Source organism: Marasmius oreades, chromosome 6 (genome assembly GCF_018924745.1).
Source record: "Marasmius oreades isolate 03SP1 chromosome 6, whole genome shotgun sequence".
NCBI classification, from domain to species: Eukaryota; Fungi; Basidiomycota; class Agaricomycetes; order Agaricales; family Marasmiaceae; genus Marasmius; species Marasmius oreades.
In genome coordinates, this window is record NC_057328.1 from 3,102,160 (window position 1) to 3,125,741 (window position 23,582).

At 47.9% G+C, this 23,582-nt stretch overlaps 11 protein-coding genes across 11 annotated transcripts; 2 read left to right on the plus strand and 9 right to left on the minus strand.

Annotated features, from left to right (window-relative positions):
* Nucleotides 1–47: 47 nt before the first annotated feature.
* E1B28_010469 (uncharacterized protein) lies at nt 48–2,611 on the minus strand (the record flags this gene model as incomplete). Its single annotated transcript, XM_043155435.1, has 5 exons — nt 48–712; nt 773–925; nt 981–1,733; nt 1,784–1,906; nt 1,954–2,611. 5 exons carry the CDS (start codon nt 2,609–2,611, stop codon nt 48–50), a joined length of 2,352 nt encoding a protein of 783 aa, XP_043007903.1.
* An 855-nt stretch (nt 2,612–3,466) lies between these two features.
* Nucleotides 3,467–4,181, plus strand: E1B28_010470 (uncharacterized protein; the record flags this gene model as incomplete). The annotated part of the gene is made up of 6 exons (XM_043155436.1): nt 3,467–3,502; nt 3,558–3,568; nt 3,630–3,686; nt 3,741–3,879; nt 3,934–3,972; nt 4,059–4,181. 6 exons carry the CDS (start codon nt 3,467–3,469, stop codon nt 4,179–4,181), a joined length of 405 nt encoding a protein of 134 aa, XP_043007904.1.
* A 629-nt stretch (nt 4,182–4,810) lies between these two features.
* On the minus strand, nt 4,811–7,124 carry E1B28_010471 (uncharacterized protein). Its single transcript, XM_043155437.1, has 3 exons — nt 6,566–7,124; nt 5,383–6,505; nt 4,811–5,328 (listed from the first exon to the last, which is right to left on the minus strand). The coding sequence occupies exons 1-3, from the start codon at nt 6,829–6,831 to the stop codon at nt 5,056–5,058; spliced, it is 1,662 nt and encodes a 553-aa protein (XP_043007905.1). The 5' UTR covers nt 6,832–7,124; the 3' UTR covers nt 4,811–5,055.
* A 2,793-nt stretch (nt 7,125–9,917) lies between these two features.
* On the minus strand, nt 9,918–12,224 carry E1B28_010472 (uncharacterized protein). The gene is made up of 6 exons (XM_043155438.1): nt 11,773–12,224; nt 11,504–11,718; nt 11,289–11,443; nt 11,076–11,223; nt 10,911–11,007; nt 9,918–10,433 (listed from the first exon to the last, which is right to left on the minus strand). The coding sequence occupies exons 1-6, from the start codon at nt 12,050–12,052 to the stop codon at nt 10,405–10,407; spliced, it is 924 nt and encodes a 307-aa protein (XP_043007906.1). The 5' UTR covers nt 12,053–12,224; the 3' UTR covers nt 9,918–10,404.
* Nucleotides 12,225–12,317: 93 nt separating this feature from the next.
* E1B28_010473 (uncharacterized protein) lies at nt 12,318–14,438 on the minus strand. The gene is made up of 8 exons (XM_043155439.1): nt 13,977–14,438; nt 13,853–13,918; nt 13,680–13,796; nt 13,519–13,623; nt 13,355–13,456; nt 13,149–13,305; nt 12,916–13,091; nt 12,318–12,865 (listed from the first exon to the last, which is right to left on the minus strand). Exons 1-8 carry the CDS (start codon nt 14,373–14,375, stop codon nt 12,578–12,580), a joined length of 1,410 nt encoding a protein of 469 aa, XP_043007907.1. The 5' UTR covers nt 14,376–14,438; the 3' UTR covers nt 12,318–12,577.
* Nucleotides 14,439–14,677: 239 nt separating this feature from the next.
* E1B28_010474 (uncharacterized protein) lies at nt 14,678–15,154 on the minus strand (the record flags this gene model as incomplete). The annotated part of the gene is made up of 1 exon (XM_043155440.1): nt 14,678–15,154. The coding sequence occupies one exon, from the start codon at nt 15,152–15,154 to the stop codon at nt 14,678–14,680; it is 477 nt and encodes a 158-aa protein (XP_043007908.1).
* A 516-nt stretch (nt 15,155–15,670) lies between these two features.
* Nucleotides 15,671–16,045, minus strand: E1B28_010475 (uncharacterized protein; the record flags this gene model as incomplete). The annotated part of the gene is made up of 2 exons (XM_043155441.1): nt 15,671–15,732; nt 15,802–16,045. The coding sequence occupies 2 exons, from the start codon at nt 16,043–16,045 to the stop codon at nt 15,671–15,673; spliced, it is 306 nt and encodes a 101-aa protein (XP_043007909.1).
* A 100-nt stretch (nt 16,046–16,145) lies between these two features.
* Nucleotides 16,146–17,276, minus strand: E1B28_010476 (uncharacterized protein; the record flags this gene model as incomplete). Its single annotated transcript, XM_043155442.1, has 7 exons — nt 16,146–16,160; nt 16,274–16,322; nt 16,380–16,754; nt 16,840–16,957; nt 17,008–17,033; nt 17,096–17,138; nt 17,195–17,276. 7 exons carry the CDS (start codon nt 17,274–17,276, stop codon nt 16,146–16,148), a joined length of 708 nt encoding a protein of 235 aa, XP_043007910.1.
* Nucleotides 17,277–18,824: 1,548 nt separating this feature from the next.
* Nucleotides 18,825–22,059, plus strand: E1B28_010477 (uncharacterized protein). The gene is made up of 14 exons (XM_043155443.1): nt 18,825–19,041; nt 19,098–19,654; nt 19,725–20,021; nt 20,077–20,110; nt 20,168–20,297; nt 20,355–20,500; nt 20,567–20,588; nt 20,642–20,674; nt 20,738–20,851; nt 20,909–20,954; nt 21,006–21,034; nt 21,093–21,243; nt 21,333–21,491; nt 21,555–22,059. The coding sequence occupies exons 3-14, from the start codon at nt 19,878–19,880 to the stop codon at nt 21,810–21,812; spliced, it is 1,266 nt and encodes a 421-aa protein (XP_043007911.1). The 5' UTR covers nt 18,825–19,041; nt 19,098–19,654; nt 19,725–19,877; the 3' UTR covers nt 21,813–22,059.
* Nucleotides 22,060–22,437: 378 nt separating this feature from the next.
* E1B28_010478 (uncharacterized protein) lies at nt 22,438–22,724 on the minus strand (the record flags this gene model as incomplete). Its single annotated transcript, XM_043155444.1, has 2 exons — nt 22,438–22,577; nt 22,637–22,724. The coding sequence occupies 2 exons, from the start codon at nt 22,722–22,724 to the stop codon at nt 22,438–22,440; spliced, it is 228 nt and encodes a 75-aa protein (XP_043007912.1).
* A 51-nt stretch (nt 22,725–22,775) lies between these two features.
* E1B28_010479 (uncharacterized protein) lies at nt 22,776–23,240 on the minus strand (the record flags this gene model as incomplete). The annotated part of the gene is made up of 3 exons (XM_043155445.1): nt 22,776–22,895; nt 22,954–23,030; nt 23,117–23,240. The coding sequence occupies 3 exons, from the start codon at nt 23,238–23,240 to the stop codon at nt 22,776–22,778; spliced, it is 321 nt and encodes a 106-aa protein (XP_043007913.1).
* Nucleotides 23,241–23,582: the final 342 nt, after the last annotated feature.

The window sequence follows — 23,582 nt, forward strand, 5'->3', positions numbered from 1 at the left end:
GCGCAAACAAGTCGATGCTTGGGCGCAGGTAGCTATGTACAGGTCCTTCAGGCCATCAGATTAACCCTCCTAACTGCATCATCCCTCTCTCTCGTCACTAAGGCCAGCCTCTCCTGCAAATCCTTCACCATCGCATGAGCTTTACAATCAACGTCACACTGACAGAATATGTCGCGTTCCGTATCGAAAATGTGATCACGAGCTCGGCGATGTTTCGGGTTCACAGGCTCTTTGAATTGACTCGCAGCGCGACCTGGAGATAAACCATCATATGGCATACCATCCACCTCGCAATCGGAAGTCGAATCCGATGACGATGAAGTAGCATACCCGGAAAACACGTATCGATTTCCATTTCCATACCGCTCCGGCTTACATATTACACGTTCGTCATCGCCTCCATCTCCTTCTGTGGATAACAGGGAGTCGTTGGAGGGACCCCGATTAATGACCGTCAATGGTCGTTTGTAGGTTTCGTCCAATTTCAATTCCGGGCTGTACGCCTCTCGAGAAGAGTAAGAGTAACAGGACGACGGAGTTCGGAATCGGGATGTTTGATCAAGTTCCGATTTTGGTATTACAGACTCGGGAGGGAATAAGCGCAAGCGCCGTGGAGTTGGAAAAACGACCGGGGTGGACGGAGGTGAGATATCTGGCAGCTCCAGGGACGGAAGATGTGCACCACCGTCGTGTTCCAAGAGACGTTCGTTTACTTTCAATGCGTTGTTAGCATTCGTGACAATAGTGGAGTATAAACAGAGCATTTGCTTACGTGCTGAGCCGGAACTACATCTGCTCATATCATCGTCTTCATCTGGTTGATGGAGCACTTGATTGCTTTGTTTCAAGTTTGACGCTGTGGATGAGAGGATTTCATGATTGATGAGGCTCGCAGCACAGCTAGAACCAGGAGAGTTGGCCGTTACTTCAATCACACATTCAGTCCTGAGGTCCACTAGATTCATGAAAACAAAACTCACGGTACTGGTATGACTTTTCTCGAACCAATCCCAGCTTGATAGCACTGCCAGATGGCGTAACCTCGTTCTCGCCCTCCCTTCCAGTATCTGGCAAAGTGTTGAGAAGAGTGAATATAGCCGATGGAGATGATGCATCGCCATTCAAGGTTTTTTTAGGCTTTGGTTGTGTATCCACTCTGATGTTACTCTTCCAAGCAGATGCCGACAGCGGAGATAGGTCATCAAAGAAGCCATTGATGATGGTACCCCAGTTCCTAGTGAACCATATCATCATAGCAACCGCTTTGTTCTGGCCACCAGAACCAGAAAAACCGCCATTAAACATCCACTTCCCAAAGGTTGTTCCTATAATTTCCATCTCGTTGAGATTCCCTCTGGCCGTTATCTGGCATACGAATGCCATGAGATAAATGAACAGCGAGAGATGCGGCGAGGGCAAAAGACGGAGTAAAAGTTGCAATATCTTAATCTGATCCGGGCTCGGGCTCGGACTTTGCGAGTCTGGTTCTGGCATAATGCACCACTCGAAAACTGCACTCTCGAGTCCATGGACGATTTCTGATGGAGCGAAGACGGGTTCAGGTAGGCGGGTAAGGTATGTAACCAGAAGGTCGTAAATGTCATTGAGATGCTCGTCCGCGAGAGATGTGCTAAGACCGAAATTTGAATTGGGAGAGTCGAATATCTGAACGAGCTGCCGAAGGCGATGAGAGGGTTCAATGAGATTGGGAACTCGATGGATAACCGATAGACCTTATCGACCGGTTAAGGATAACATATCGTGGAAAGAGAGGAATGCTAACCTTTGCGATGCAGTTCTTCTACACAGGAAAACACGATAATAGGGAGATCGTGGCCATATCCGCCAAAAATGGCGGTTGTTGAGGCATAAAGCGATGCTTGCCTAAGCGTGACGCCGAAGACATCTAACGCGCATTAGGTTAGAGCGAGAATCTCTAGAAGCGAGACGTACTGAGCGTGTCATCTAGTGTGGGCTCTCCCCTTCCCTGTTGTCCCCGTCGACTCTGTATCTGCTTCAACCTGTGAGCACGTTCCATAATCTCCCGATCGTGCAGGGCGACCAGGTCATCGGTAAGTAGGTACTCCCCGAGCTCCAAGCAGCGTGGAACAAGTATATTCCTCAAGTGTTGGATAACACCGAGAGGATCGTCCTTGCGAAACCGGCGCGTCAGCGGCGCCGACATTCCCTTGCGGACGGAATGAGTTGTTACATTATTTGCATTAGATAATGTGACCATAGTTGAAGAGTTCGGAATCGGTAATACTCTATGGACGGACGATTTGGGTATTTGGAGCGATATAGATTGTTGGTGAAAACGGCGAGGTGTTTGTTGGTATCGTGGTAATCGCGACGGTGAAACAGAGCTATTGGTGACAGATAGCGCTGATATGGTATTGTTCGGAGTCGCTACAGTGATTATTGGGCGTGGTCCTGGCATCGATGCAGAGCGAGCTCGGGTATCATGTCCGTGTCCTTGGTGAGGTTTCAAGAACGCCATTGTCGGTGGACCTTCCTGAGCCAGGCTTGCTCGTCTAGCTCTTGCAGTTGCAACGGGTAGTGGTGTGTAGGGATCGGACTCTGCTTTAGAGCCTCGGCGGGGGAATAGCATGTTGGTGGAGAGGAAGGATCTGGTCTATAGACTAGGGCGTGAACCACGCGCATTTTCGATCACAACAAATCAGTCTCCGGTTCTCGTAATTCAGCCTTTCAGTATTTCGGTACGTAGATCATTGCGTGCTCCTCCAAGGCAGCTTAACCAGACTATGAATACTAAGTAATTTCAGGTTACAGCTCGAGGCGTTAAAGGTGCTCACCGACCACAGAGAAGCCAGCTACCTAGTTAAGTTCCATCTTTCGCATAAGTCGTTCTGCAAATACCAATGTTCAGTAGACCTTGAACTGCAATGAGCTGTTTGGAGACCTGGCTGTCACTAGCAGGAGTCGGCTTCAGTGTTGAGTTACGATTCCCACGCTTGACATCCAACTCAGACCCTTGCACAAATTCGCGTCGGAAAGGAGACATTGAATCTTTTTATCAGAGCAACCAAGCAAAATCCATGATTCTATGGTTAGGCTCGTTCAATAACATGCTTTACGTGCTCCTCCTCCGCAGTCGAACGCGGCAGAAATGAAAGCATATGAAAACCGCACCTGTGCGTCATTGAATCTCACATTTATAGCCCTGGCTGACCTTTCTCGTCATGACCACTAGGTGATCGACGCTCTGCCTGGTAAAGGTCACGGCTTATGAGTAATTTAGACTGCTGCTAGTTGGAGGCCAAAGGATACCGTGAACGGCTGGTCATTTTACACTTCGGGTTATATTGAAAACACGCCGACAGTTGAAACAGGTACAATCGCGTCTACCCTCACAACTGGATTTCTTGGGGGCAAAGCATCAAAGGGCTGATACTATCTCTGTTTTTTAGTTGCTGTTCAGTCAGGCGTATTGACATCGTTTTCGATGATCGTGGCTCTGATTGTTTTCCTTACTGTGAATGTGAGCAATTCGTTCTCGGAAACTGACTACGTACTGACCCTTGCTCCCTATACAGAAGGGTCCTTAGTACGCCTTCCGTTAGACATGCTGGAAACAATCAAGAAGAAACCAATAGTAATTCAAACAGCTTCCTTATCTGGGACCTTTCTTTTTCGAAACTCTACACGAATTCCTTGATCGCTTCGTGAGTGCTACATCTGGATGGAGAAGTTCACCACTGATGTACATTTTGTTCTAGCCTAAACGCGCGTGCAGTTCATAACCGGGAGGAACAAGCCCGACCGGCTCTCTTCATTGATGATTCCACGATCGGGAACTCCAGTAACAGCAAAGTGAACACTAGCACAGGAGCGGGTCAACCGTCGACGCGAGCTTGGGTTAGTGAAATTTTCCCTCCCGACGTGATTTGATTCAAGCTCCAACTTACTTAGGACGATGTGCCTGTATCTATTGGGCTTCCACTGACAGCGGTAAGCCGAGATCAAAAAATTAAAGTTCAATCTGTGGGTTGTTGATACGATGATTTTTTGTTTTTTTTTGCTCGCTACAAATGCAGATACATTCACACAAAGCTCCTTTTACCAGTAGTCACTACTCGCTTCCCAGAACATTCGGCGACTTTGAAACGGGAATCGATGATGACACCTGTGCCGGCTCTAAGTGTCATTCATCCGGATGAATCAGGCTGTTATCTTGTACCACCCGGGGCGGGTGGACTGAAACAGTCTGACAATAATTATAGCCAACTTTCGCCTCCACTTCAGTATCAAAGGCGTGAAAACGCGTAAACTATTCGTATGTGCTTTGTCGTGTATATACCTTGTTAATTCAAATAAAATTTATACCAAGCCAAAAGAACACTCCGGAGAAGGCTCGACATGCTGCTGGCCACACTGTGATCGTACATAGCTGTAGTCGGGGAAACACAGAGTTGCCGTTCGTGATGCGAAACAATCATTACCAGCTCTGCGAGTTTAGGTATCACTTACCTTCCGTTATTATCATCCTTGAGTTTGAAGAAGAGTGGCCCGTCGACCAGATTGGTTAACTACCGACTCATCCACCATAATTCATGCTAGGTATATGATATTTCAATCAAACTTCGCAGCTGTAATGTCCCAGTCCACACCCTATCATGATTCGGATTCAACACTTCCCCGAGCAAATTCCACTTCCACGCGTTTTATTCCCGTCACCACGCAAACTTGTACTTTCGTCTTGAAATAAGTAGTCTTAGGTAGTCTTGGGACCCGCACTCCGGTGAGTGAGCAAGGGTAAAGAGCTGTCCGCACTTTATGATCAATCTCAGGCTCACGCCAACTCCGAGATGAGCAGATAGATAGATAATATCGTGTATTTTGCGGCAAACAGAAACTACGTAGGTGAATAATTCATCAAGGTCCGAAAAGAGTTTTACCGAGGGAGAAGGGAGGGAGCAGAAAAGAAAGAGATAGAAAAAACAAGAAACAACGTATATTGGTGTCCAAACGACGGCGAAACGGTTGAACGTTTCTCATCTCAGAATCATCGGCTACGAAGGGGTTGGACCCTCTTTACCAAATCCTGCTCTCAAGCAGCAAGTCGCTGTTTCCCTCCAAGCCAATGCAAGCCTTCAAGAAAGTCTCGAGGGCATTTCGCTGACGGTTGAGGCTGTTCACGACGTCATGACCTGGCTTCACCAAAGGTGCTTTCAACATGTACGACAACAGCGACAACACGGGGTAGAGAGGTGCAAAGTCTCCAGCGCCCTTTCGGTACTTCACACGAGTGAGAAGCTCAGTGAGAATGGTGAGATCGAGTATTAGAGGCGTTGCAAGTAAGGAGTCCTTAGGGAGGCACGTCAGTCTAAATTCCAACGCCTGAGGAAACGCGAATCATACCTCGCACTCGTTGAAGATGTTGATGGTCGACCTCCCACCGCAGAAGATCTCCGAATAGTACTCGTCGATGGCTCTTTTAGAGTCGCCAACAGCTGGGACATACTTGATGACGACAATATGGTCGGGATGTTCGCCCTTTCCGACAGGAACTCCTTTAGGCCCAACCTCAGGTGCTTTGTACAACAACCGATTGGCATCTACCATGTCGTCCACGACACTGCTCTTGCTGATTTCCTTGCTCTTGAACTGCTTTTCAGCAGACAAATTGTGACCATCGTTGTTCCCCAAGTGGTTGTAAGAAGCAATGGAAAGCGGCTTGATGCCCGCATTCACGAGGAACTCGGCAAGGACAGATTTTAACTTGGTCTGGCCCGACTTGAGATCGTCACCCCCGATAAACGATTGGTGACGTTGAGCGAGCGCGATGACACCTGGAACAAAGGTGTTCTGAGGAGCGCCGTTGACAAAGGGCTCACCCTCTAGAATAGCTGCGACAGCGAACAGGGTAGACGGGGAAACCTCAGAATGCGAAGATTTGATAGAGTCGAGGAGGTTATCGGCAGTATCATTGACACCGGTGATGATGTCACTATAACGTTCAGTGTTGGCTGTCCAGAACACGACCACACGGTCAAGACCGTTATCTTCTTTGAATTTGCGGATGTCGGCCCTGATGTGGTCGAGGTGTTCCTGCTTATCTGTCCCTGAAATGAGATTATCGGCACGAGCCTCTTGGTTGGCAGCGATGAAGTCTGGGTAGTAAATGGAAGGGAGGGGTTTGCCCATGAGAGCCATGTGAGGTGCAACCTGGCGTTGCAAATCGTAGTCGAGAACTTGAGCGCGCTGCATGGCCTTATCCATCGCCAACCCAGAAATGTCCCATCCGCCGATAACTAGATCATTGGGGTGGACCATGGGAAGAACGTCGGAGACGGGAACATGTACTTCTTTCCCAGTTGAAGGGTCAGTACCAATGCGAACCGTGGAAGCACGTAGAAGAGAGCCGATATAGTTGGGTTGTTGAGCACCTTCCTTGGTGTGCCAAACAATGTTATGGCGGTTGGCAAGGATGGTAGCGGTCAAAGTGGAACCATTATTGCCTCCGATACCAATCATCATCAATCTGAAAGCGAGCAGAATGCGTCAGGTACATAATGAGGCCAGGAAAGATAAGAACACTCACCCAGTCTTCGAGACGTTTCTGTTGGTTTGGAACTCGAAAGATTCAGAGGTAGGGTTGACGATGAACGTTCCATCGGTGACAGTAACGTTAGCCCCGCGGTTTTCAAACTTGGCAGTGATATGTTCGTCAGTGTAGAGAGTGTTTTCGGACTGCACCACGATATTGTAGGGTCGACGGACAGCTGTGGGGTGCACCGGAAGAACACCTTCAAGCTGAGAGTCAGGCGTGTTGTAGCCAGAAGAGTCATAGGAAGTGTTAGGAGCCATGATGTGAATTAGAAGCGATTGAGAGGTTGTGCGGCGAGTAGATGATTAATATACTCGGAGAAAATCAGCACAAGAGTGCTTGGAACCACGATGCGAGTTGTGTGAGCTGCAAAGTTGGTTTGAGAACATACAACAGTTGGGGAGGATGACCCCTATGAAGAGTAAAAGTTGGTGGTTTCGAGATACGATGAACTAGAGGGAGCTGAACAAGGGTGTCCGCTAAGAGACCTAGGAAAGATGAGGGAGTTTATATATCTCAGAAGGATGGAAATACCTTTTCAGGGATGGTAGTGGTACGAGTTTCAAGATAAAATTTTTTGGGGGTGCTGCAAAATTTACGCGGCGGGCCGAGCGGCGGTCTCGGTGCCACCCCCCGATTCAACTTTAGGGCAGGTCAGGATGGCACCAATAACGAACGTAGAACGTAATTCATGATATCGGTTACTGCGTGCTGCGTGCTGCTTTTCTTTTTACATATGGACTCTATCGTTCGAGATGGACGTAAATTGGTGCCCCAAGTTCGACTTATTCTCGTCAGGGTTTTCACTGATCTAGGGTTGCCCGGCCAAAGCTCAAGATGGGTAATATCATCAAGTTTACCCCCAAACTTTCCTTCATGTTACGGGGTACTATATGCAACGGCGAACAAACGTGTGTAATTTCCAGGCCGTTATTCCGTCTATCAATCTGACTAAACGAGTACACTTCGTACTTATTCCTCGGAGAAAGGCGTGCTTTCTCTACAGCTACTCAACATTTGTTAACGGTGGCGAAAAGAAGGCTATCGGAGACTATCATGCATATAACCTCGTGCAGCAGTCAATCATTTACTCTTTTATGGGGTTTGCTATTCTGATGGATAAAGGTGTACTCAGGTATCTGACTTTCGGTATGGGCTTCTGATACCCTCGATTCGAAATCAAGGCGGGGAAAACCTCAACCTCCTGAGGATCAAAAAGAGCTTCGAACTGAAGTCTGTTGAATACGCTCTGGAATATACCTGCTTTGAACTTGTTTGGAATCCAGACATTACAATCCCTCAAAGCTTTATTCTTCATCATCTTACTACTCTGGGAGTCAGGACATCAGGGGAGGCGGAGCTCATTCAGGAAGTCTCTGGCCTCGAGTACCACCTAAACTTACTCGATGATCGGTACTACACATTACTCAGTACCCAGTCGCGGGCCAAGGTACGACTGAATGGAATGGGAACATTCAACACTACCTTCCACTTGAGACATCGATCGCAATAAAACCTCCCCTTGAAGGCTTTACTGACCTCTGAACAGTTCTGTCTCATAACACCATGACTTCTCCCAAGTGAGACTCGTCCACCTCATCTTCTCGCCAGATCACTAAACACTTAGGGTCATTTAGAACCCCGAGTATTTCATCACATCATTCGGGGCAAAAACGGATTGATATAGACGATGGAGGACCATTCAATCCCAAGTTTTAGGGATTGACCGACGTGTGCGCGTAAACCCTTTCATGACCTGCGGCTGACTGTAACTACGTGAACGTCGTAGCATGTGTTCCAGCCACGAGTCAACGTTTAACTCCGAGGATCTTTTGATTATAACGCCTTCACCAAATCGCGACCAATCTTCTCTCTACTCAAGTCCTCATTAGAATGAGGATTCTAAGGCTACTCTGGGGAACATCACCTTCTCCCGACCTCTTGATAAAGACATTGCAAGTAAGGTACCTTACCCGTTAAACTTCCATGAGCGCGAGCTTGATGCGAATTCGCCATACAAGAACGCGATCGAAGCCTTATCTAGTATTGAATGAGAGCAAACCGCCCAATATCACTGAGTAGCATTTACTTTCAATGTCCGACAAGTCAACGGTGACCTATTATCGGGTTTAAGTCAACTTCGTAGACTACAACATAGTCAATGCCTTACTTACAACGTAACATCTTCAAGAGTTACTTAAAGTTGTAAAAGTTCTTCCCACCGGGGTTACACTGGGATTTGGCGCGCGGATAACCTCAACTAACGATAGCTTCCGGATGGCGCTTCACGTCTTTTCTTGACGTTTGAATCGCACAGGCTTTGAGCTGAGGACATCGACGTTTATTCTTGTTCTGCGTATGCATCGACTCCGAGCTCGTATGGTATTTTTTTGCCCCAATCAATACAATCTGCTTGATGGTACCGAGACTGCGATGAAATGAGCACGGGTCCTTGATCTCGTTGTAAATTCGTATGGCAACGGGCGCTGAAGCGCTTTGAACAGCTCATCGGCGGGGCTCATCGACATCTTGAAAACCCGATGGCATTTCGGAGGAAATAGAACTGTCGGTGTACAAAAACGCAAGTTTGACCCACTTCAAAACCCTCCCCTGCCATTCCTCCGACGCAGCGACTCAACGTCCAAACAGTTACGGTTCTGTAGGCGCAGAGAAAGCAAGGGTGTCGAGATCGACATCATGACCCGTGTCTTCCAAGTCGAGCGCGATAATGTTCTCAAAAGTAGATCAAGGGCAGCATTATCGGAACAGCTTCTCGAGTTTCCTGAGTCTGAATCGGTAGACATTCTTGAGCGAAAGAATCTGATGTCCTCAGTGTTAGCCCACTGACAAGACGCTGTTTATCGTTCGAGACCTATATCGATCGGTGTTTGGCATCCTTCTACGTCAATCGTGGGGTATATACTATATACGCAGGCAGCAGCCAGCTCTACTGAATCGCGGATCGAGAAGCTTGGAACTTGGGGGGGGGGGGGGGGACGGGGAGGCGTCGTCCAAGGATTTTCAACGGTAACGTCGGTCGCTGAGGTCTACGGTAGCTACCAAAAGGTGGAAGGCAAAGTCATATGGCCTCACGCATGATCCGCAGTCCTTCAAAGTGGATCCCAGAAATGGACACAGAAAGGTAAGTATGGGCCGGTCACGATTCCAAAGGCTATCTTCAAATTAACAAGAGCTGATGCATTGACTTACGAAGTGGTGGAGGGAGTTCGGTGACGGAGAGTCCACCGAGCATGCACAAGCTGAACGCCGTCGTGGACATTTCAAGAACGTTGAAGAACACATGTATACAACGTGCAGCCTACATTGACATTGGTTGGATCGGGAAGCGACGGCGTGTCGTGACACAAGCTGAACTGCGAAGGGAAAATGGTTCAACAGGACGTAGGTACATGCACGGTATATAATACGAAACTAACACCAACACCTATTTGTGAGGGGGCAAAAACACGAACGAAGAATCTAGGTGGGTGTAGGGAGTCCACGGGCTCGAACAAAACAAAAAGGAAATCGACAGAAGGGTATAACGAGGTAAGTCATCAGATAAACAGACTGTCGAGGTAAAAAAGATCGAGCAACACACAAAGAAAAATAAAGATGGAATAGGCGCCAACCTCCCACCAAGAAGCAGAATACCAGTACAAGGTCGTCCAGTCCTGCACCTCCATTCCTCCTCCCCTTCATATCATGACAACGTCCACCAGCAAGGTTTCCGTCTTTTCATTATGTTGTACATCAAACCAAAATCGCGATGAGGCAGGGTATCGTCATAGGTTAGTGATTTTTGTATTTTTTGTATTTTCGTTATTTCGGGCTCAATTATAGGCAGTGTCTTCCCAGGATTCTGTAGAAGAATGACATTAGCGGGACGGTAAACTTAGAAAGATTCAGAAAGGGGAATAAAAATAAAACCGCTTCAAAGAGGATCGAAGGAAATGATCGGGAGTCGAGAAGAGCCCGAATTGAAAACACGTGTTACGAGTGTGAAAAAGGGAGATGAAATAGGGAGAAAGCTTGAGTACGAGAGAAATAACCGAGATCTTCGTTGGTAATGCTCGCCAAAACGAGAAAGAAAGCGAACGACGTGCACGGCGTCGACGAATAGACGACCCAGACTAAGACTCGAGAAGGTACAACGTTGCGCGGACAGGCGGCCACGTCATGTCGCATACACACTAAAGGCGAAGACTAGACCAAGGCGACGGAGGAGACGAAAAAGCGAGAAGCGTCGGCGGGAACAAGCTGGGCTGATTGAGGAAAGGAAGCACACGAGCAACGCAAAAGTGGAATAAAGAATCCATGAAAAAGACGCGTCACTCACCTTCTGTTATATTCCTCCAACCGAGATACAACAAAAGAACACAAACAGTCTCAAGGAAGGTGGCAATGAATGAGCCGTCAATTTTTGCATTGGTTCTCTGAGAAAAACGAAAATCGGATCAAGTCAGGTGGGGCAGAAGTAAAGAAAGTACAGAGAGAACCGCACCCGACAAATGACCTTCCCTAACAAGAACCATGCAAGCTGGGCCAAGACAAACACACCCGCAGCTAAAATGAAGAACCATACAGGTCGGATTTCATTAAGCACTCCAAGAATGATGTATATCATAAGTACGAAATAGATCAGCGCGGATCTAAAAGTCAATGAATTAGCGTGGCGGGCCTCGTAACTGGATTTGAGGTATGACTAGGGACATACGCAGCGGGCCAAATACTTGTCAAAACGAAGAGAGCGATGCTCCGTAGTTCGCTAGGGTTCTCGGTAGGTCCTAGAGTTTTGGTGATGCCTAGTGCAATGTCGAGTGATACGTAAACTGTTCCGCCGAAAAAGATGATCGTGAATAATAGGTACGGCTATAGAACAAAGAAGAAGAGAGTTAATCGGGTTCACCACGGAATCGTGGCGGAACGTACAATCACTGAGGCCATGGTACCATCTTCGACCACTTGCGTTGCGACGATAGCATTGGCCAGAAGACCCAAGAAAAGAGTAACAACGAGACCAGCATGAATCGCTGTTAGAACTACTAGAGCTGTAGTTCCTTGTTCGAGCAAGGATCCATTTGTTAAAAGTTGGAACGGTAGCGTTAAAAAGTAAACGATGAGTAGAAAACGAAATTCTACTCGGCCTGTGAAACGCTTTTGAGTGAACCTTCCCCAAAAAGAGAACGAAAAAAACACACCGACTGCTGCTTTCCGCCTTCCAACTAGATAAATCAGCCCAAGAACCACCAACATGCTAACCGCACAGACAACCACATTCGAGATGTTTCCCAAACTCCCGTCGTTCCCGACTCTTAAAGTTCCACAGGTAGGGTTAACTCCTACCGGTGCTGAGGCAGGATCCGCTGATGTGCCAGTGAGCAGAGACGGTTGGAAATCTTGTATTTGACGGTAAAAAAGGTTACACCATGTGTATGAAGGAACTTGTGAACAGAGCTCTTGGTAATCGCCGAACCTCATGGCGAGCTCTTCTGAACTTGCTGGTCGTCGACAAGGAGCGCGATTGAGTTCGAGGAGGTAAAAATGAAAGCCGCAAAGTCGTGAGGCTGACCGATGTTGTGCACTCGAGCAAATCAAGGGGTATCAGAACAAACAGACTACAACAATGCATGGGTAGATGATCCAGTTTTCCAGAACTCGTCGATGACAGTCCTGAAGGAGGAGACCGACTCGTTCTTCATATTATGTACCATGAACGCGCTTTGACTGAAAGGTTCGTCGGGGGGCTGTTTCAGGACGCTCCTATACGTTGTGTGGTAAGTACTTAAGTGATACTGATAGCAGACCGTGGGTTGCTGCGTCCAGTGTCCATAAGGCCATATCCTCGTGTTAATCTCAGCCATTCTAAGTAAAAGAGTGGGGTGAGAGATTAACAGCAACACACGTGTAAATATGTGTTCCTTATTACTATATCCTAAGGAGATATGTGGCAACCCGAGGTCATCTACAACATCTACAACATCACCTCCATCCCGAACACTCGCCTCATGTCCGTGATGCACCAGAGGAAGATGATGGAGGTGGTGGAGGAGGAAACGCGTCAGGAGAATGAGGATTCGCCCCTGGAGGCGCATTACCTCTCATCTGATCAATCGCTTCCCACAGGTTTTTAGGAACTTGAGCGGCCATCATCTCTTGTTCTTGTTTCAACAGCTTCTCGAGGTAGTCCTTATTTTTGGCAAGATAGGCCTGCTCTTCCTTATACGTCAGCTGGTATTCTTTCCTCTTTTGCTCGAGATAACTAGGGGGAGCGTTGGCATCCGAGCGAGTACTCTAGTTTAGAACGTTAGAAAAGGTAACTTAAAAAGAGAATCAAGCCTCACCGAAAGTCCGAAGAAACTACCGACTGAGTTGCTCTTCGTTCCCTTGTTTTGTTTCCACTCCTCAATGTGTCTGGCTTTTCCTTCCGCTTCTTTCTTTGCGTATTCGACAGGAATATTCTTCCCTTGATACGCCGTTAATATAGGTCGTACGTCTTGAGGTTTGTAGATCGCAATAGCTGTAGGCGAATACTGTCAGAGAAATGAAAGACGAGGGCTGGCCGCAAGAAACGCACATTCCAAGAAAGGGACCATATCGACCAGACCATGGTCCTTGGGATCGCCCTTCCACTTCGGAATGATAATAGCGTTTTCAGGATGGGTGGATACATGAGAGGCCTCGGTATCGAGTAGAATCACTTTTGATAGGTCACGATTGAGAAACGATAGATCCTATTCAATCTTGAGAAAGAACCAATAAAGAAGTAGCAGACTGCTGTACTTTGACAATTTGACCGTTTTGGGAGCGCGTTGCCTCTCGATACAGTCGGTGAGTAATATAGAAATTATAACGATCAAGTTGATCTAGGATCGGTTGAGCTGTCTGCCATAGAAAACATGTGAGCGACCTTTGAAAAGGATCGGTACCGCGTGAGAGGTCCTCACATAAAAGTATTGCGTCGTGAAGATAACAACTTCATAAAATTGGGACAAGTAAGCCAAGAAATAATCCACCCCTGGACGTTTTGCAGTTCTCCACCCGTGTTGGCGCTGAAAGAAGGGTTTATGAGATGCTACACAACTTTCGAAAGGCGGATGTCACTTACATCCCACGTTGACGTTACTAAAAGGTCATCAACTGAAAGTAAAAGAGTGTAGGGTTTTCCGTGGGGTGGTGGGTAAGGTGGAGGTAATAGCTCATCCCATGCAGGTTCGCTGAAATACTAATGAGGATATTAGCATCGCGGACGTATTTACATGAGATTCCGAGGATACGTACGCTGAAGAAATCAGAGAAACGTTGCCTGGTACGTCCCCAGCGAGTAGAGGGCGCGTTTTTAATCGTCTGTAACGAACGTTAAGATGATGGAAATTATTTCGTGAAATTGAAATACTGAACGCACGAGTTTCTTTGCCTTGAGTTCCTCCTCACTCCATTCTCTGCCCATATAAACCGTATTGAGCCCCAGTCCCAGCAAAAACAAGACTGCTGTGACACGTCCGAAATTCCGTCTTTGTTGGTCCGCTGAGGACAACGTATCTTTTGAGGACCGCGCTCCAGTTCTTCCTTGTCCTTCGCTCGGATCTGTTGGCGAGAAATCCAAACTCGGAACGCTCGACTGCCTGGTTACTGGCTCTTGTACAGGTACTTGCTGTTCCGAAGCCCCCGACGGTTCATCAGGTGCAGGTGTTGAGGACGACGCGGAGGATGGTGTCGGGTTACGTGGAGGTATTGAGGTCATGCATCTTGTTGAGCCTGTCACCGCACGGCCAACAGCAGCCCTCGTAATGACGGAGAACATAGCGAAGGTGTGCCCAATTGTAGAGCGTTCTTGAAAAGTTCTACAATTTGCAGTCGTTTATTCTAGAGGCCTTTACGTCATTAAGTATTGCCGCCTCGCTCAAAGCCTTCACTCAGACTTTCTTTCCCCTCTCGAGCTGCTTTAGCGTCTTGATCAAAATCGCATGGTATAGGTGCTAGAATACATGGGGAATCAAGGTGAATACACTAATTACATGTCCTCAGCCTGTTATAACAACTTCAGGTTTTCTCCGATCCTTCCCGGTGGACGACCCAAAGTGGGCTGACATGACCTAGGCAACGTCAAGACTGTTTTCTCCAAGGAAACAGACTTTTGCGAAGCTTGGAGTCAAAACCCTTGGTTAAAGTTCGAATCATATTCATGAAACCAGACATGTGGTCGCCCTTCTTCGTCTTATTCGAAGGTTTCGATTTGGTGGCAGAGATATCCGGGGAAATGGATCGAGACTTTCCCGGTGGAGAAGTTCTCACTGGTGTGTGGGCCGCTCTGCTGCCAACGGTATGACTTCGATTGTCAGAGGAAGGCATGTCAGGATGTCCCTGGGAGGCCTCATGAAGTGCCGTGTACGTTTTCGTATTCAGCACAATGTCTGCAATCGATATATCTGGAGAGCTGATTGCGGATGGTGCTGCAACTGGAATAAGGTCTGTTTTGGGCTCCTCTGTGTCTTCTGCCACCTTCTTATGAACACCCTGTTTTACGACTTCTAGGACCACGTCCGCTACAGTGACATCCACTTTCCTTGAAGCACGGTACATGTCTGATGGTGGGAATGGGAATCGTGAGTCGGAGCGACAGGCTTCCTTGTTACGACTGCACTGCACTTACCTGTCAAAAAGGGATGGGGATAAATGAGGCGGAGCGAAAGATATGGGTTCTTGGGGGTGGAATACGCAAAGAGATGTTCTGTCACTCTAAGAAACATACCTGCCTTTTGTACCCAGGAGACCCTGAAGGGCGATGCGTGTCAAAGCTCCCGGGTTCTCTTTACTTCACTACTGCGGGGAAGCAAAGCGATATCTTTTTGACTCGGAGCATTACTTCTATACAACGGGCATAGCTAGCCATTTGAGCGGGAGGCTTACTTGTGACTCCCGAGATGCCTCGCCACACAGCACTGATAGTATGTAAGTCGTTGTAGACATGTTATAATTGACTTTAATAGTACATTGGCACTGTCTGAAGACTTGAAATTGGTATTGCCTTCACCAGGACCCGCTCGATGGAATAACACAGCATATAACCTCTCAATACATTGTCCCCGGCTTAACACCTTACCACACAGTATTCGCCAACACCTTCGCAACGTCTTGCGCAAAGTACTTATGTGCGTAACCTGCATAAAAAGGAGACGAGGTCAACCATGCATGCACAAGCAGTTCAAACCAATCATTAAAGAACTCACTTGACGGGTGATAATTATTTCCCCAGAATATATCCGCCCCGTCACCATACGTGCTGTTGTCTCGGAATCCATAAGCCGTGGGGTTATCCAGGATCTTTGAGAACCCAGAATAACTGTCATACAGATAGGTCTCGACACCGCTATGAGAAGTCTGGAACGACGTTCTCTTTGCGTTCAGTTTGCTGTTGAAACCTGCGATAACGTTTCCTTCGAGTGTGGTAGCGGATGTACCTTGGGCAACCATCTGAGGAGGGAGTGAGCAAAGACGTTTGTGTAAAGATGTTCCCGGTCGATTTACCGTGGGCGAACGTTGGACGGGTGGAACGTTGACAAACAAAAAGTTCCTAGCCCCAGCATCGCTATAAATTGCACGTCAGCAACTTTGAATGCGAGTGATGTAGCGGGCATACTACTACAGTTCAATAAATAAGGGTCGGAATACTGAGACGCTTGAGAGGAAGCCGAGACTCACAAGTTTCTGAACGAGCGCAAACTCTGCGTTCAACAACGTATCCGAGAACCTATATCTCTCATCAGCAACACGAGACAGTAAAACAAGGTCAAGAGAAAACTCATACGCTGCCCTATCTCCACTCTGGTAATAGCTGTTCCCAATATCGTTGATCCCAATCCAGATAGAAAACAGCGTATTCCCCGACTGCCACACTCCCTTTCCAACCCCACCGTTCCAGCTCAAAAACTGGTTGACCTGGTCCGTCAACGATAGGACAGTGGGAGTGTAAGGAGGAACGAGCTTGGCATCAATCGTAGCGCCCCCGTAAGCAAAGTTGTAAGTAAGGATGAGAGACCTGTTATAAGTCTTCGTGTCGTAGTCGATCCAGTTTTCGCCTCCGGTTGCAGTCCAACCAGGATAAGGGGGATTACCGAGTGGGTTACCGATAGCGGGTGGGGTACCGGTGACATCGAAACCTGTTTGTGTGTATGAATCGCCGCTGGAGAGGGGGGAGGGTTGGGTTTGGAAAGAACATTATCAGCTGATGAGGGCGTGTCAGAACAATTCGGATATTCGGAACGTACAAGCTGAACCAATAGTTTGCGTTCGCGGTGACGACAGGAGGTTTTGGTGTGGAGGTTCCTCCGCTGCTTGTGGTCGTCGAGGTCGGTTGGTTAGAACTGGGGAGGCACTGGGAATAATCTGGAGATTGTGAGCGGATATTCCATGTAGGATGGGTTGACCAGCCTCACAGTCGTTCTGTTTTGTGCAAATAGAACTTGAAAAAAACGTATTCAGTATGACCTGAGTCTATAAAATAGTGCACTGTCTGGAGCTCACCCGGCTACACAAGTCGTGGCCCCAGTCCATCCACTTCCACCACCTGAGGGTCGGAGTCTTTAGAGAACGATCAAAAAGACTTGGTAAGGAAAGTCATACATTGACCCCACTGAGGCGCCTGTGCGAAGACCAGAATAACCAAGTTGGTAAGAACGACGAGATAACTTGCCGACTTGAACATGGCGAACTACCATCGCACATCCATGAGTACTGGTCCTTTATACATGGCGCCAAAGGTATCACGAGCTTTAAAATGTAAATCAACGTATGGAGCGGTCCGGGTGGTTTGTATTCAACCCCGATTTTTGACCGAGATTTAGAAGTTGAAACCTTTTTCTACCTGTTTCTGTTTACAATCATGCGTCGTTGAAGGGACGGGATTTTGATGATTCTTCTATGCACCTCATCTTCATGGACGATATCGACCTAGAAGGTTTCGATGAAGGGAGGCGATAATCAATAAGAAAACAGACAGTTTATTTCCAAACGACCTACCGACCGAGTGAGAACCGAAATTCTACCTTGAAGCCTGGTAACCACCCGAGGATAGAAGTCAGAGTCTTCTCGAGCTCTTCATCTTGATGTTGAAAGAACTTTTGAGTGATATGTGATGTCAAGGACCGGTAACAGCAGCGGCATTGGTAAAATCACATTCAAGCCCCTGATTCGGGGATGACGGTGCCGGCGATGTTAAGCCCGCGAAAGCTCTACACCATAAGACGGTCAACGATAGCAGTGCGTACTTTGCAGAGTAAGATTGCATCCATGAAAAGCATCTACGTCCACAATCGCAACAATCGAGCAATCATGACGTCCGGACTGATTTCCACATAACTGTTTTTCGACTGATCGCTTTCCGCCAGGTTTCAAAGTCAAACAGGGACCCCCCGGGTCTTGCCGCCTGTTCGGACTGGCCAGCCAAGCGTAAATATAGGTCGACAACTCGAGACAAACCCTGTCTAAAACTCTGGGTGGCTTTATTTGAGCAGCCTCCTAAGCCCTCATTTACGGTCCTTTACGACCCCTCCCACGACAATACGATGCGCTCTATTAACCGGCTCTTGATAGTACTGGCATTGACCAGTGCTACTGTAACCGCTTTGCCGGTTCCAACTTCTGCTATCGAATTAACGGTTCCTATAAGGTCCAGTACCGCTGATACGCCTGGGTATGTGATCTCCTCTTTCGAACCTTCACCAGCATGCATCGTTACTGATCATCCGCTTGCTGCACAGGAATCCAGAATCTGTTGTTCTTCGAACACATCCAATACTTAGATCACAACTTCTCTGGCTGTCAAAGCCCCGAATACACCTGATACAACAGGACGACGAGTTATCGGAAGTGTTGCGAACGTCTTTTTTGATTGACAGTTGGATTTAGATGGGAAAGAACTCGGAAGGTTGTGGGGATCCTTTCATTCATGAGGCTGAGTTGTTTGGATTGAAGAAGACCGGATTGGACCTGAAGAGGTCAGGAGGTCAGGGGGATGGACTAGTTGGTGCCCGCGGGGACGCTTTCAAATCGGGAGAGCTTGCAAATTGGTTTTCTACTTTTCGATGGAGACGGTTGGGTAATAGAACCATCATGTAAATTCTTGTTCGAGGTTCGATTTGGATGCTAGCGAACTGCACAAGTTCCGTTGTCATGATCATGAGCGAGGCATGTAAAACGGAGTTTCAATAGCAGCTCGTGGGAACGAGCACGAGCAGCCCCACTGGGTATATATGTTCCCTACTCCCAAAGTCAGTGCCAGGTTGGTGCCAGAGCTGTTGTCGGAGTTGAAGGTCGTATCCATCAAGCTGATCCCAAATTCAACGCTTCAAGTTCGGGGCTGAGGGAATTCTGAGGAGAGGTGCATGCTGGTGGCATTTGCAGATGAACAAACAATATTTGGTTCGAAACGGCGGGGATTGGGGTCAACACCCTGACAATCCAAATGCCAGGTACATTCTTCTCAAACGCGTCTATGATTTACTAAACTAACAGCTCGCCTTTGTAGTTTGCTGTATTGATGCTCAAATCGACTCTAATGTTCTCGATACCTCATGAAGAATAAACTTTCATTGTCAAGTCCTCATGCCCTCGGACTCGCCAGCGGCCCCCGCTGGTATACCACGACCTCACACAACCTCAGCAGTTGAGGCCACAATTCGAGAGCTCTCGGAAGACGGTACATGCACTTGAGCTTCGTTCGGGGGTGACCTCGCCATGGTCACCGGTCAAGACCCGATTTAAGTCGTGGTAGACCTGGAGGCAATAGATACAGGGTAGAGCAAAGGAAGAGGTCAGTGTAAGGGTTAGACTTTTTTGGATTTTCAATGTGCTAGATATCTACATAAACTATATGGGACAGCTCGGAGCTACTGGCGGGGGTGTTGGTAGCCTGCCGGTCCAAGGCGAGTCCTTCTGTGACACTCTCAACGATCATTCGCCTCTAGGACTGACCAACGTCGTCAGCACTGCCCGGTTCCCTTGCTCAAACCAATGAGGCTGTTTTCGATGCGATGGCGCAGAACGAGTAGAGATTGTAACCAAGAATCCAAGAATCGTGGTACAGTGAGTGCCGCGCTACATGCTGCTGATGAGCTTTCACAAACAATGGAATATATTCCTTTGATCATAACAGGATAACATAACAAATCAGGCAAATTCGGACATGGGCAATGATGGTTCCGAACTACCACTCTTAACGACACGTGAAGGGCACCAAATTGATGGACTTATTTAAAGCCCAGTCGTTCGACTGGTTTTCTTCCCCATACGACCACCACCCCTCGCCATGACTCGCTTTCTCTTTCGTACCCTCACCGCCGCTCTCTTAAGCCTGTCGCTCGCTTCGTCAACCCTCGCCATCAACCCCGGCTTTCCTTACGGTGACCAGAAGGTCCGAGGCGTGAATCTTGGTGGGTGGCTCGTGCTCGAGGTGCGTAAACGCGCTCTGTTGTCTAGCCAATAAGTTAATGAGAATCGTATTCTAGCCGTGGATCACGCCGTCTCTGTTCGACAACACAGGTATGCATACAGTCAGCTCGCTCAATCGCACACGCCTCTAACACGTCTTACCGGAAGGCAACGACCAAATCATCGATGAATGGACCTTTGGTCAGTTCCAGGATCGTGGCCAAGCCCTTAATGTGCTCACGCAACACTGGGATACATGGATTACTGAGTCCGACATCGCTGCCATCGCTGACGCTGGGTAATGTCATTGTGACCACTCTTTGATTCCCAGTCGCTCACACCATGCGTCGAACAGTCTGAATCATATTCGCATCCCTATCGGTTACTGGGCATTCGAAACTGCTCCTGGTGAACCGTTTATCGATGGACAGCTTCCCTATCTCCAGAAAGCCGTTGGTTGGGCTCAAAACCATGGCCTGAAAGTCATCGTTGATCTTCATGGTGGGTCTGCATCAACTGTTTCGAGTGTTGTGCCGTGCCTCAACCCTTGTGCTTTCGTTTTCTCAGGAGCTCCGGGAAGCCAGAATGGGTTTGTACTTTCCTCGCTTCTCTGCCCCTCAAGCTGACGTTGACAATGACAAGCTTTGATAATTCGGGACAGAAGAAACCTGTTCCGTAAGTTATTTCAGTTCCTCCACCAGGTCACACGATGATCTAACACCCCACCCATGACGCTAGTGAATGGCACTCCAATCCTGACAATGTAGCACGCACCAATGCCATCATCAAACGCATCGCAGACATGTTCAAGGACAACCCAGCTACCGTTCCCATCATCGCCCCTTTGAATGAGTACGAAGTTACTTTTTTGGGCGATCGGGTCTCCTGACCACTTCTACTTCCGTTAAGACCGGCGGGCTTTGTGTCACCAGACGTCATCAGCGTCACCCGACAGGTATAACTTATTTTTTTTCTTGTCCCCGGATATTTTCTAAATCTCCTTTAGTACTGGTTGGACAGTTTTGGAAACATTCGGTACGTCACCTTCAGAACGGTCTCGGGGCATCAAGTCTGATATATCTCTCTTCGGCAGGTTCCCCTTTGGCAGCGCTCAACAAAGTGACACCGTTGAACTGATTCACGATGCTTTCCAACCTTTGAGCACCTGGCAAGGCTTCATGACGCCTCCCGACTTTCAAGGTGTGGCGATGGACACGCACGTTTACGAGATGTTCTCGGATGATGTACGTGGTTTATCTCATTCTCCACATTTTTGTTGCTAAACTTAGCGTTCTACTCCCGTCCACGCGTTCGTACTCTTTCCCTTTTGCAGGGTAATCGGAGGAGCTTCCAAGACCACATCAACGCGGCATGTGCTCGTGCTAATGATGTTTCCACCTTTGATTTATGGCTTATTGTTGGTGAATGGACGCCCGCTGCAAATGATTGTGCAAGATACCTCAACGGTCGTGGAGTCGGCGCTCGTTTTGACGTGCGCAACTTTGGCCGACAGGCGCAATGGTTATCTTTTTTTACTGATTTGCGGTTGCTTTAGGGTACCTTCCCAGGTTCTTCGCGGGTAGGAAGCTGCAGCGGGTTCACCGGCCGTGCCTCCTCCTTCAGCAACGACTTCAAGACATTTCTTCGTCAACATTGGGAGGCCCAAGTCACGACCTACGAAATGGGTGAGGGATGGATTCAGTGGACTTGGAAAGCTGAAAATGCCGATGAGTGGTCGTACCAAGCGGGTCTGCGGAATGGATGGATTCCTCAGGACCCTACTGAACGCCAATTCCCTTTCATTTGTGGCTGAACGAATGAAAGGGTGGAGATCCGTACCTTTTTTCCACGGACCATTCGCAAGGGCTTGACATGAGCCCCTGTATTCACACCCAACATTTATATTCGCGTTCTCTTTTTTGTTTTATCTTTTATACCAAGCATCTCTACACACGGTCTTTTCTCCTGTTACGAAGTTGTCACGACTATTCCTGGGAGTTCATAAGTAATTTACTATCGACTTTTCGTTATCCATATGGATGATTTGGATTGATACCTTCAGACTTTCGTGAGAGAACTTTATGTCTATCAAGACAAAGACGGTGTTTTATACCCTAATTCGCAGCGAGATTTTAGGTGAAGAAGTTGGACGCTAACGACCAATGTTATAATGCGAGCTATACCAAAGCTTTTCGTTGTTCCAGTCACCTTACAGCTGTTCTCGTATTGTAGTACCTTGGGACTAGCGACAAAAGTGGGAACAGAACAAAACACACTGGCCAATCGTGCCCTGTATCCCGGTAAATTTTGGGCTGGTTCTCTCCATTTGTAGCAGGCAAAAGACATTCGAAACGAGGAGGCTAGTATTACTAAAGGTTGGGGCTTGCCTCGACATTCAAAGCTAGCAAGATTCACGGTTATGCTGGCACCGCCGCTGCCTAAATCACGCCCGGAATACCGCATATACCACTGCCCATTGAAGGAGAAACCAATACCTCCGCTAACGGATTGGCATCCGGGTCACTGAGAGTCCTTGAACCGATCCACAATAAGACCAAGAAGTTGCAGATGTAGTAAGCTATACTCATCAAGAGTGAGAGACTCGGGCTAGAACAGTCACGGAAATGAAAGACGCACCTGGCCATTTGCATTGTAATTCGGATTGCGCATGCATTACTAGCTGCACTTCTGAGCCTGCGATGTCGATGAGCAATCGTAGCAACATCCCAAAGTTGGAGAGTGAGCTTTTACCGGCGACCGCTACGAGCGAACGACATCAGGTTGGATTGAGCCTGACCGGGGGTGGAATGTAGAACAACCAAGGTGCAGCAGGGAACAAATCTGGACTCGGAATATGCCGTAGACGAAGGTTTACAACATTTTGACAAAGCTTCCGCTGATTTCAATGGGCCTGTCAGTCTGAGAATCAAAGGGGTAGGTCACGGACGATTCACTATGGCAGAAGTGACAGTCGGTTCCTTGGAGTTGTGGTCCCGTCGCAAGAAGGAGACGGAGTGCACACTGCAGAGTACTGTAAACAAAGTATCGAGGACCCAGCGTTTCATTAACGAATAGGTGGGTGAAGGTCTGGTTGTGAAACAAAATGATTCAACGCACCGAAGAGAATGGTACGGCGGTCGAGACTGGCCCAGAAGAAATTGGAGCGATCGGGTTCTGTACTCGGTTGGATGTGCAAAACCTGAATCCTCCTGCTTGCGGGTTCTTCGTATTGACTTCTCATCTGCTAGTGGATGTCTCTCGTCCTTATTGATTCTAACGAAGTAAGCTATATTCGATTGCAGGTTTCGCGTCAAAGTCTCGTCGCTGACTCTATACTTGTGGGTGTTCCGTTCGTATTCATGAATCCTGTATTGAACTTTCAATCATTATCCGTAGGCACCGGCGTTAAATCATCTGGGCATCTGGTGATCCTCGACCGTTCCTTCCGCGAACCTTGCAACTGCAAGATTAGACCGAGGGTATCACTCGGGCAGTCCGGGCACAAGGGGGGCTCTAACCCAGTTTTGGATGTGGCACCTAAAGTTCAAAAGTTCTTGAGCCTAAGAAAGCAGAAAGAACATAA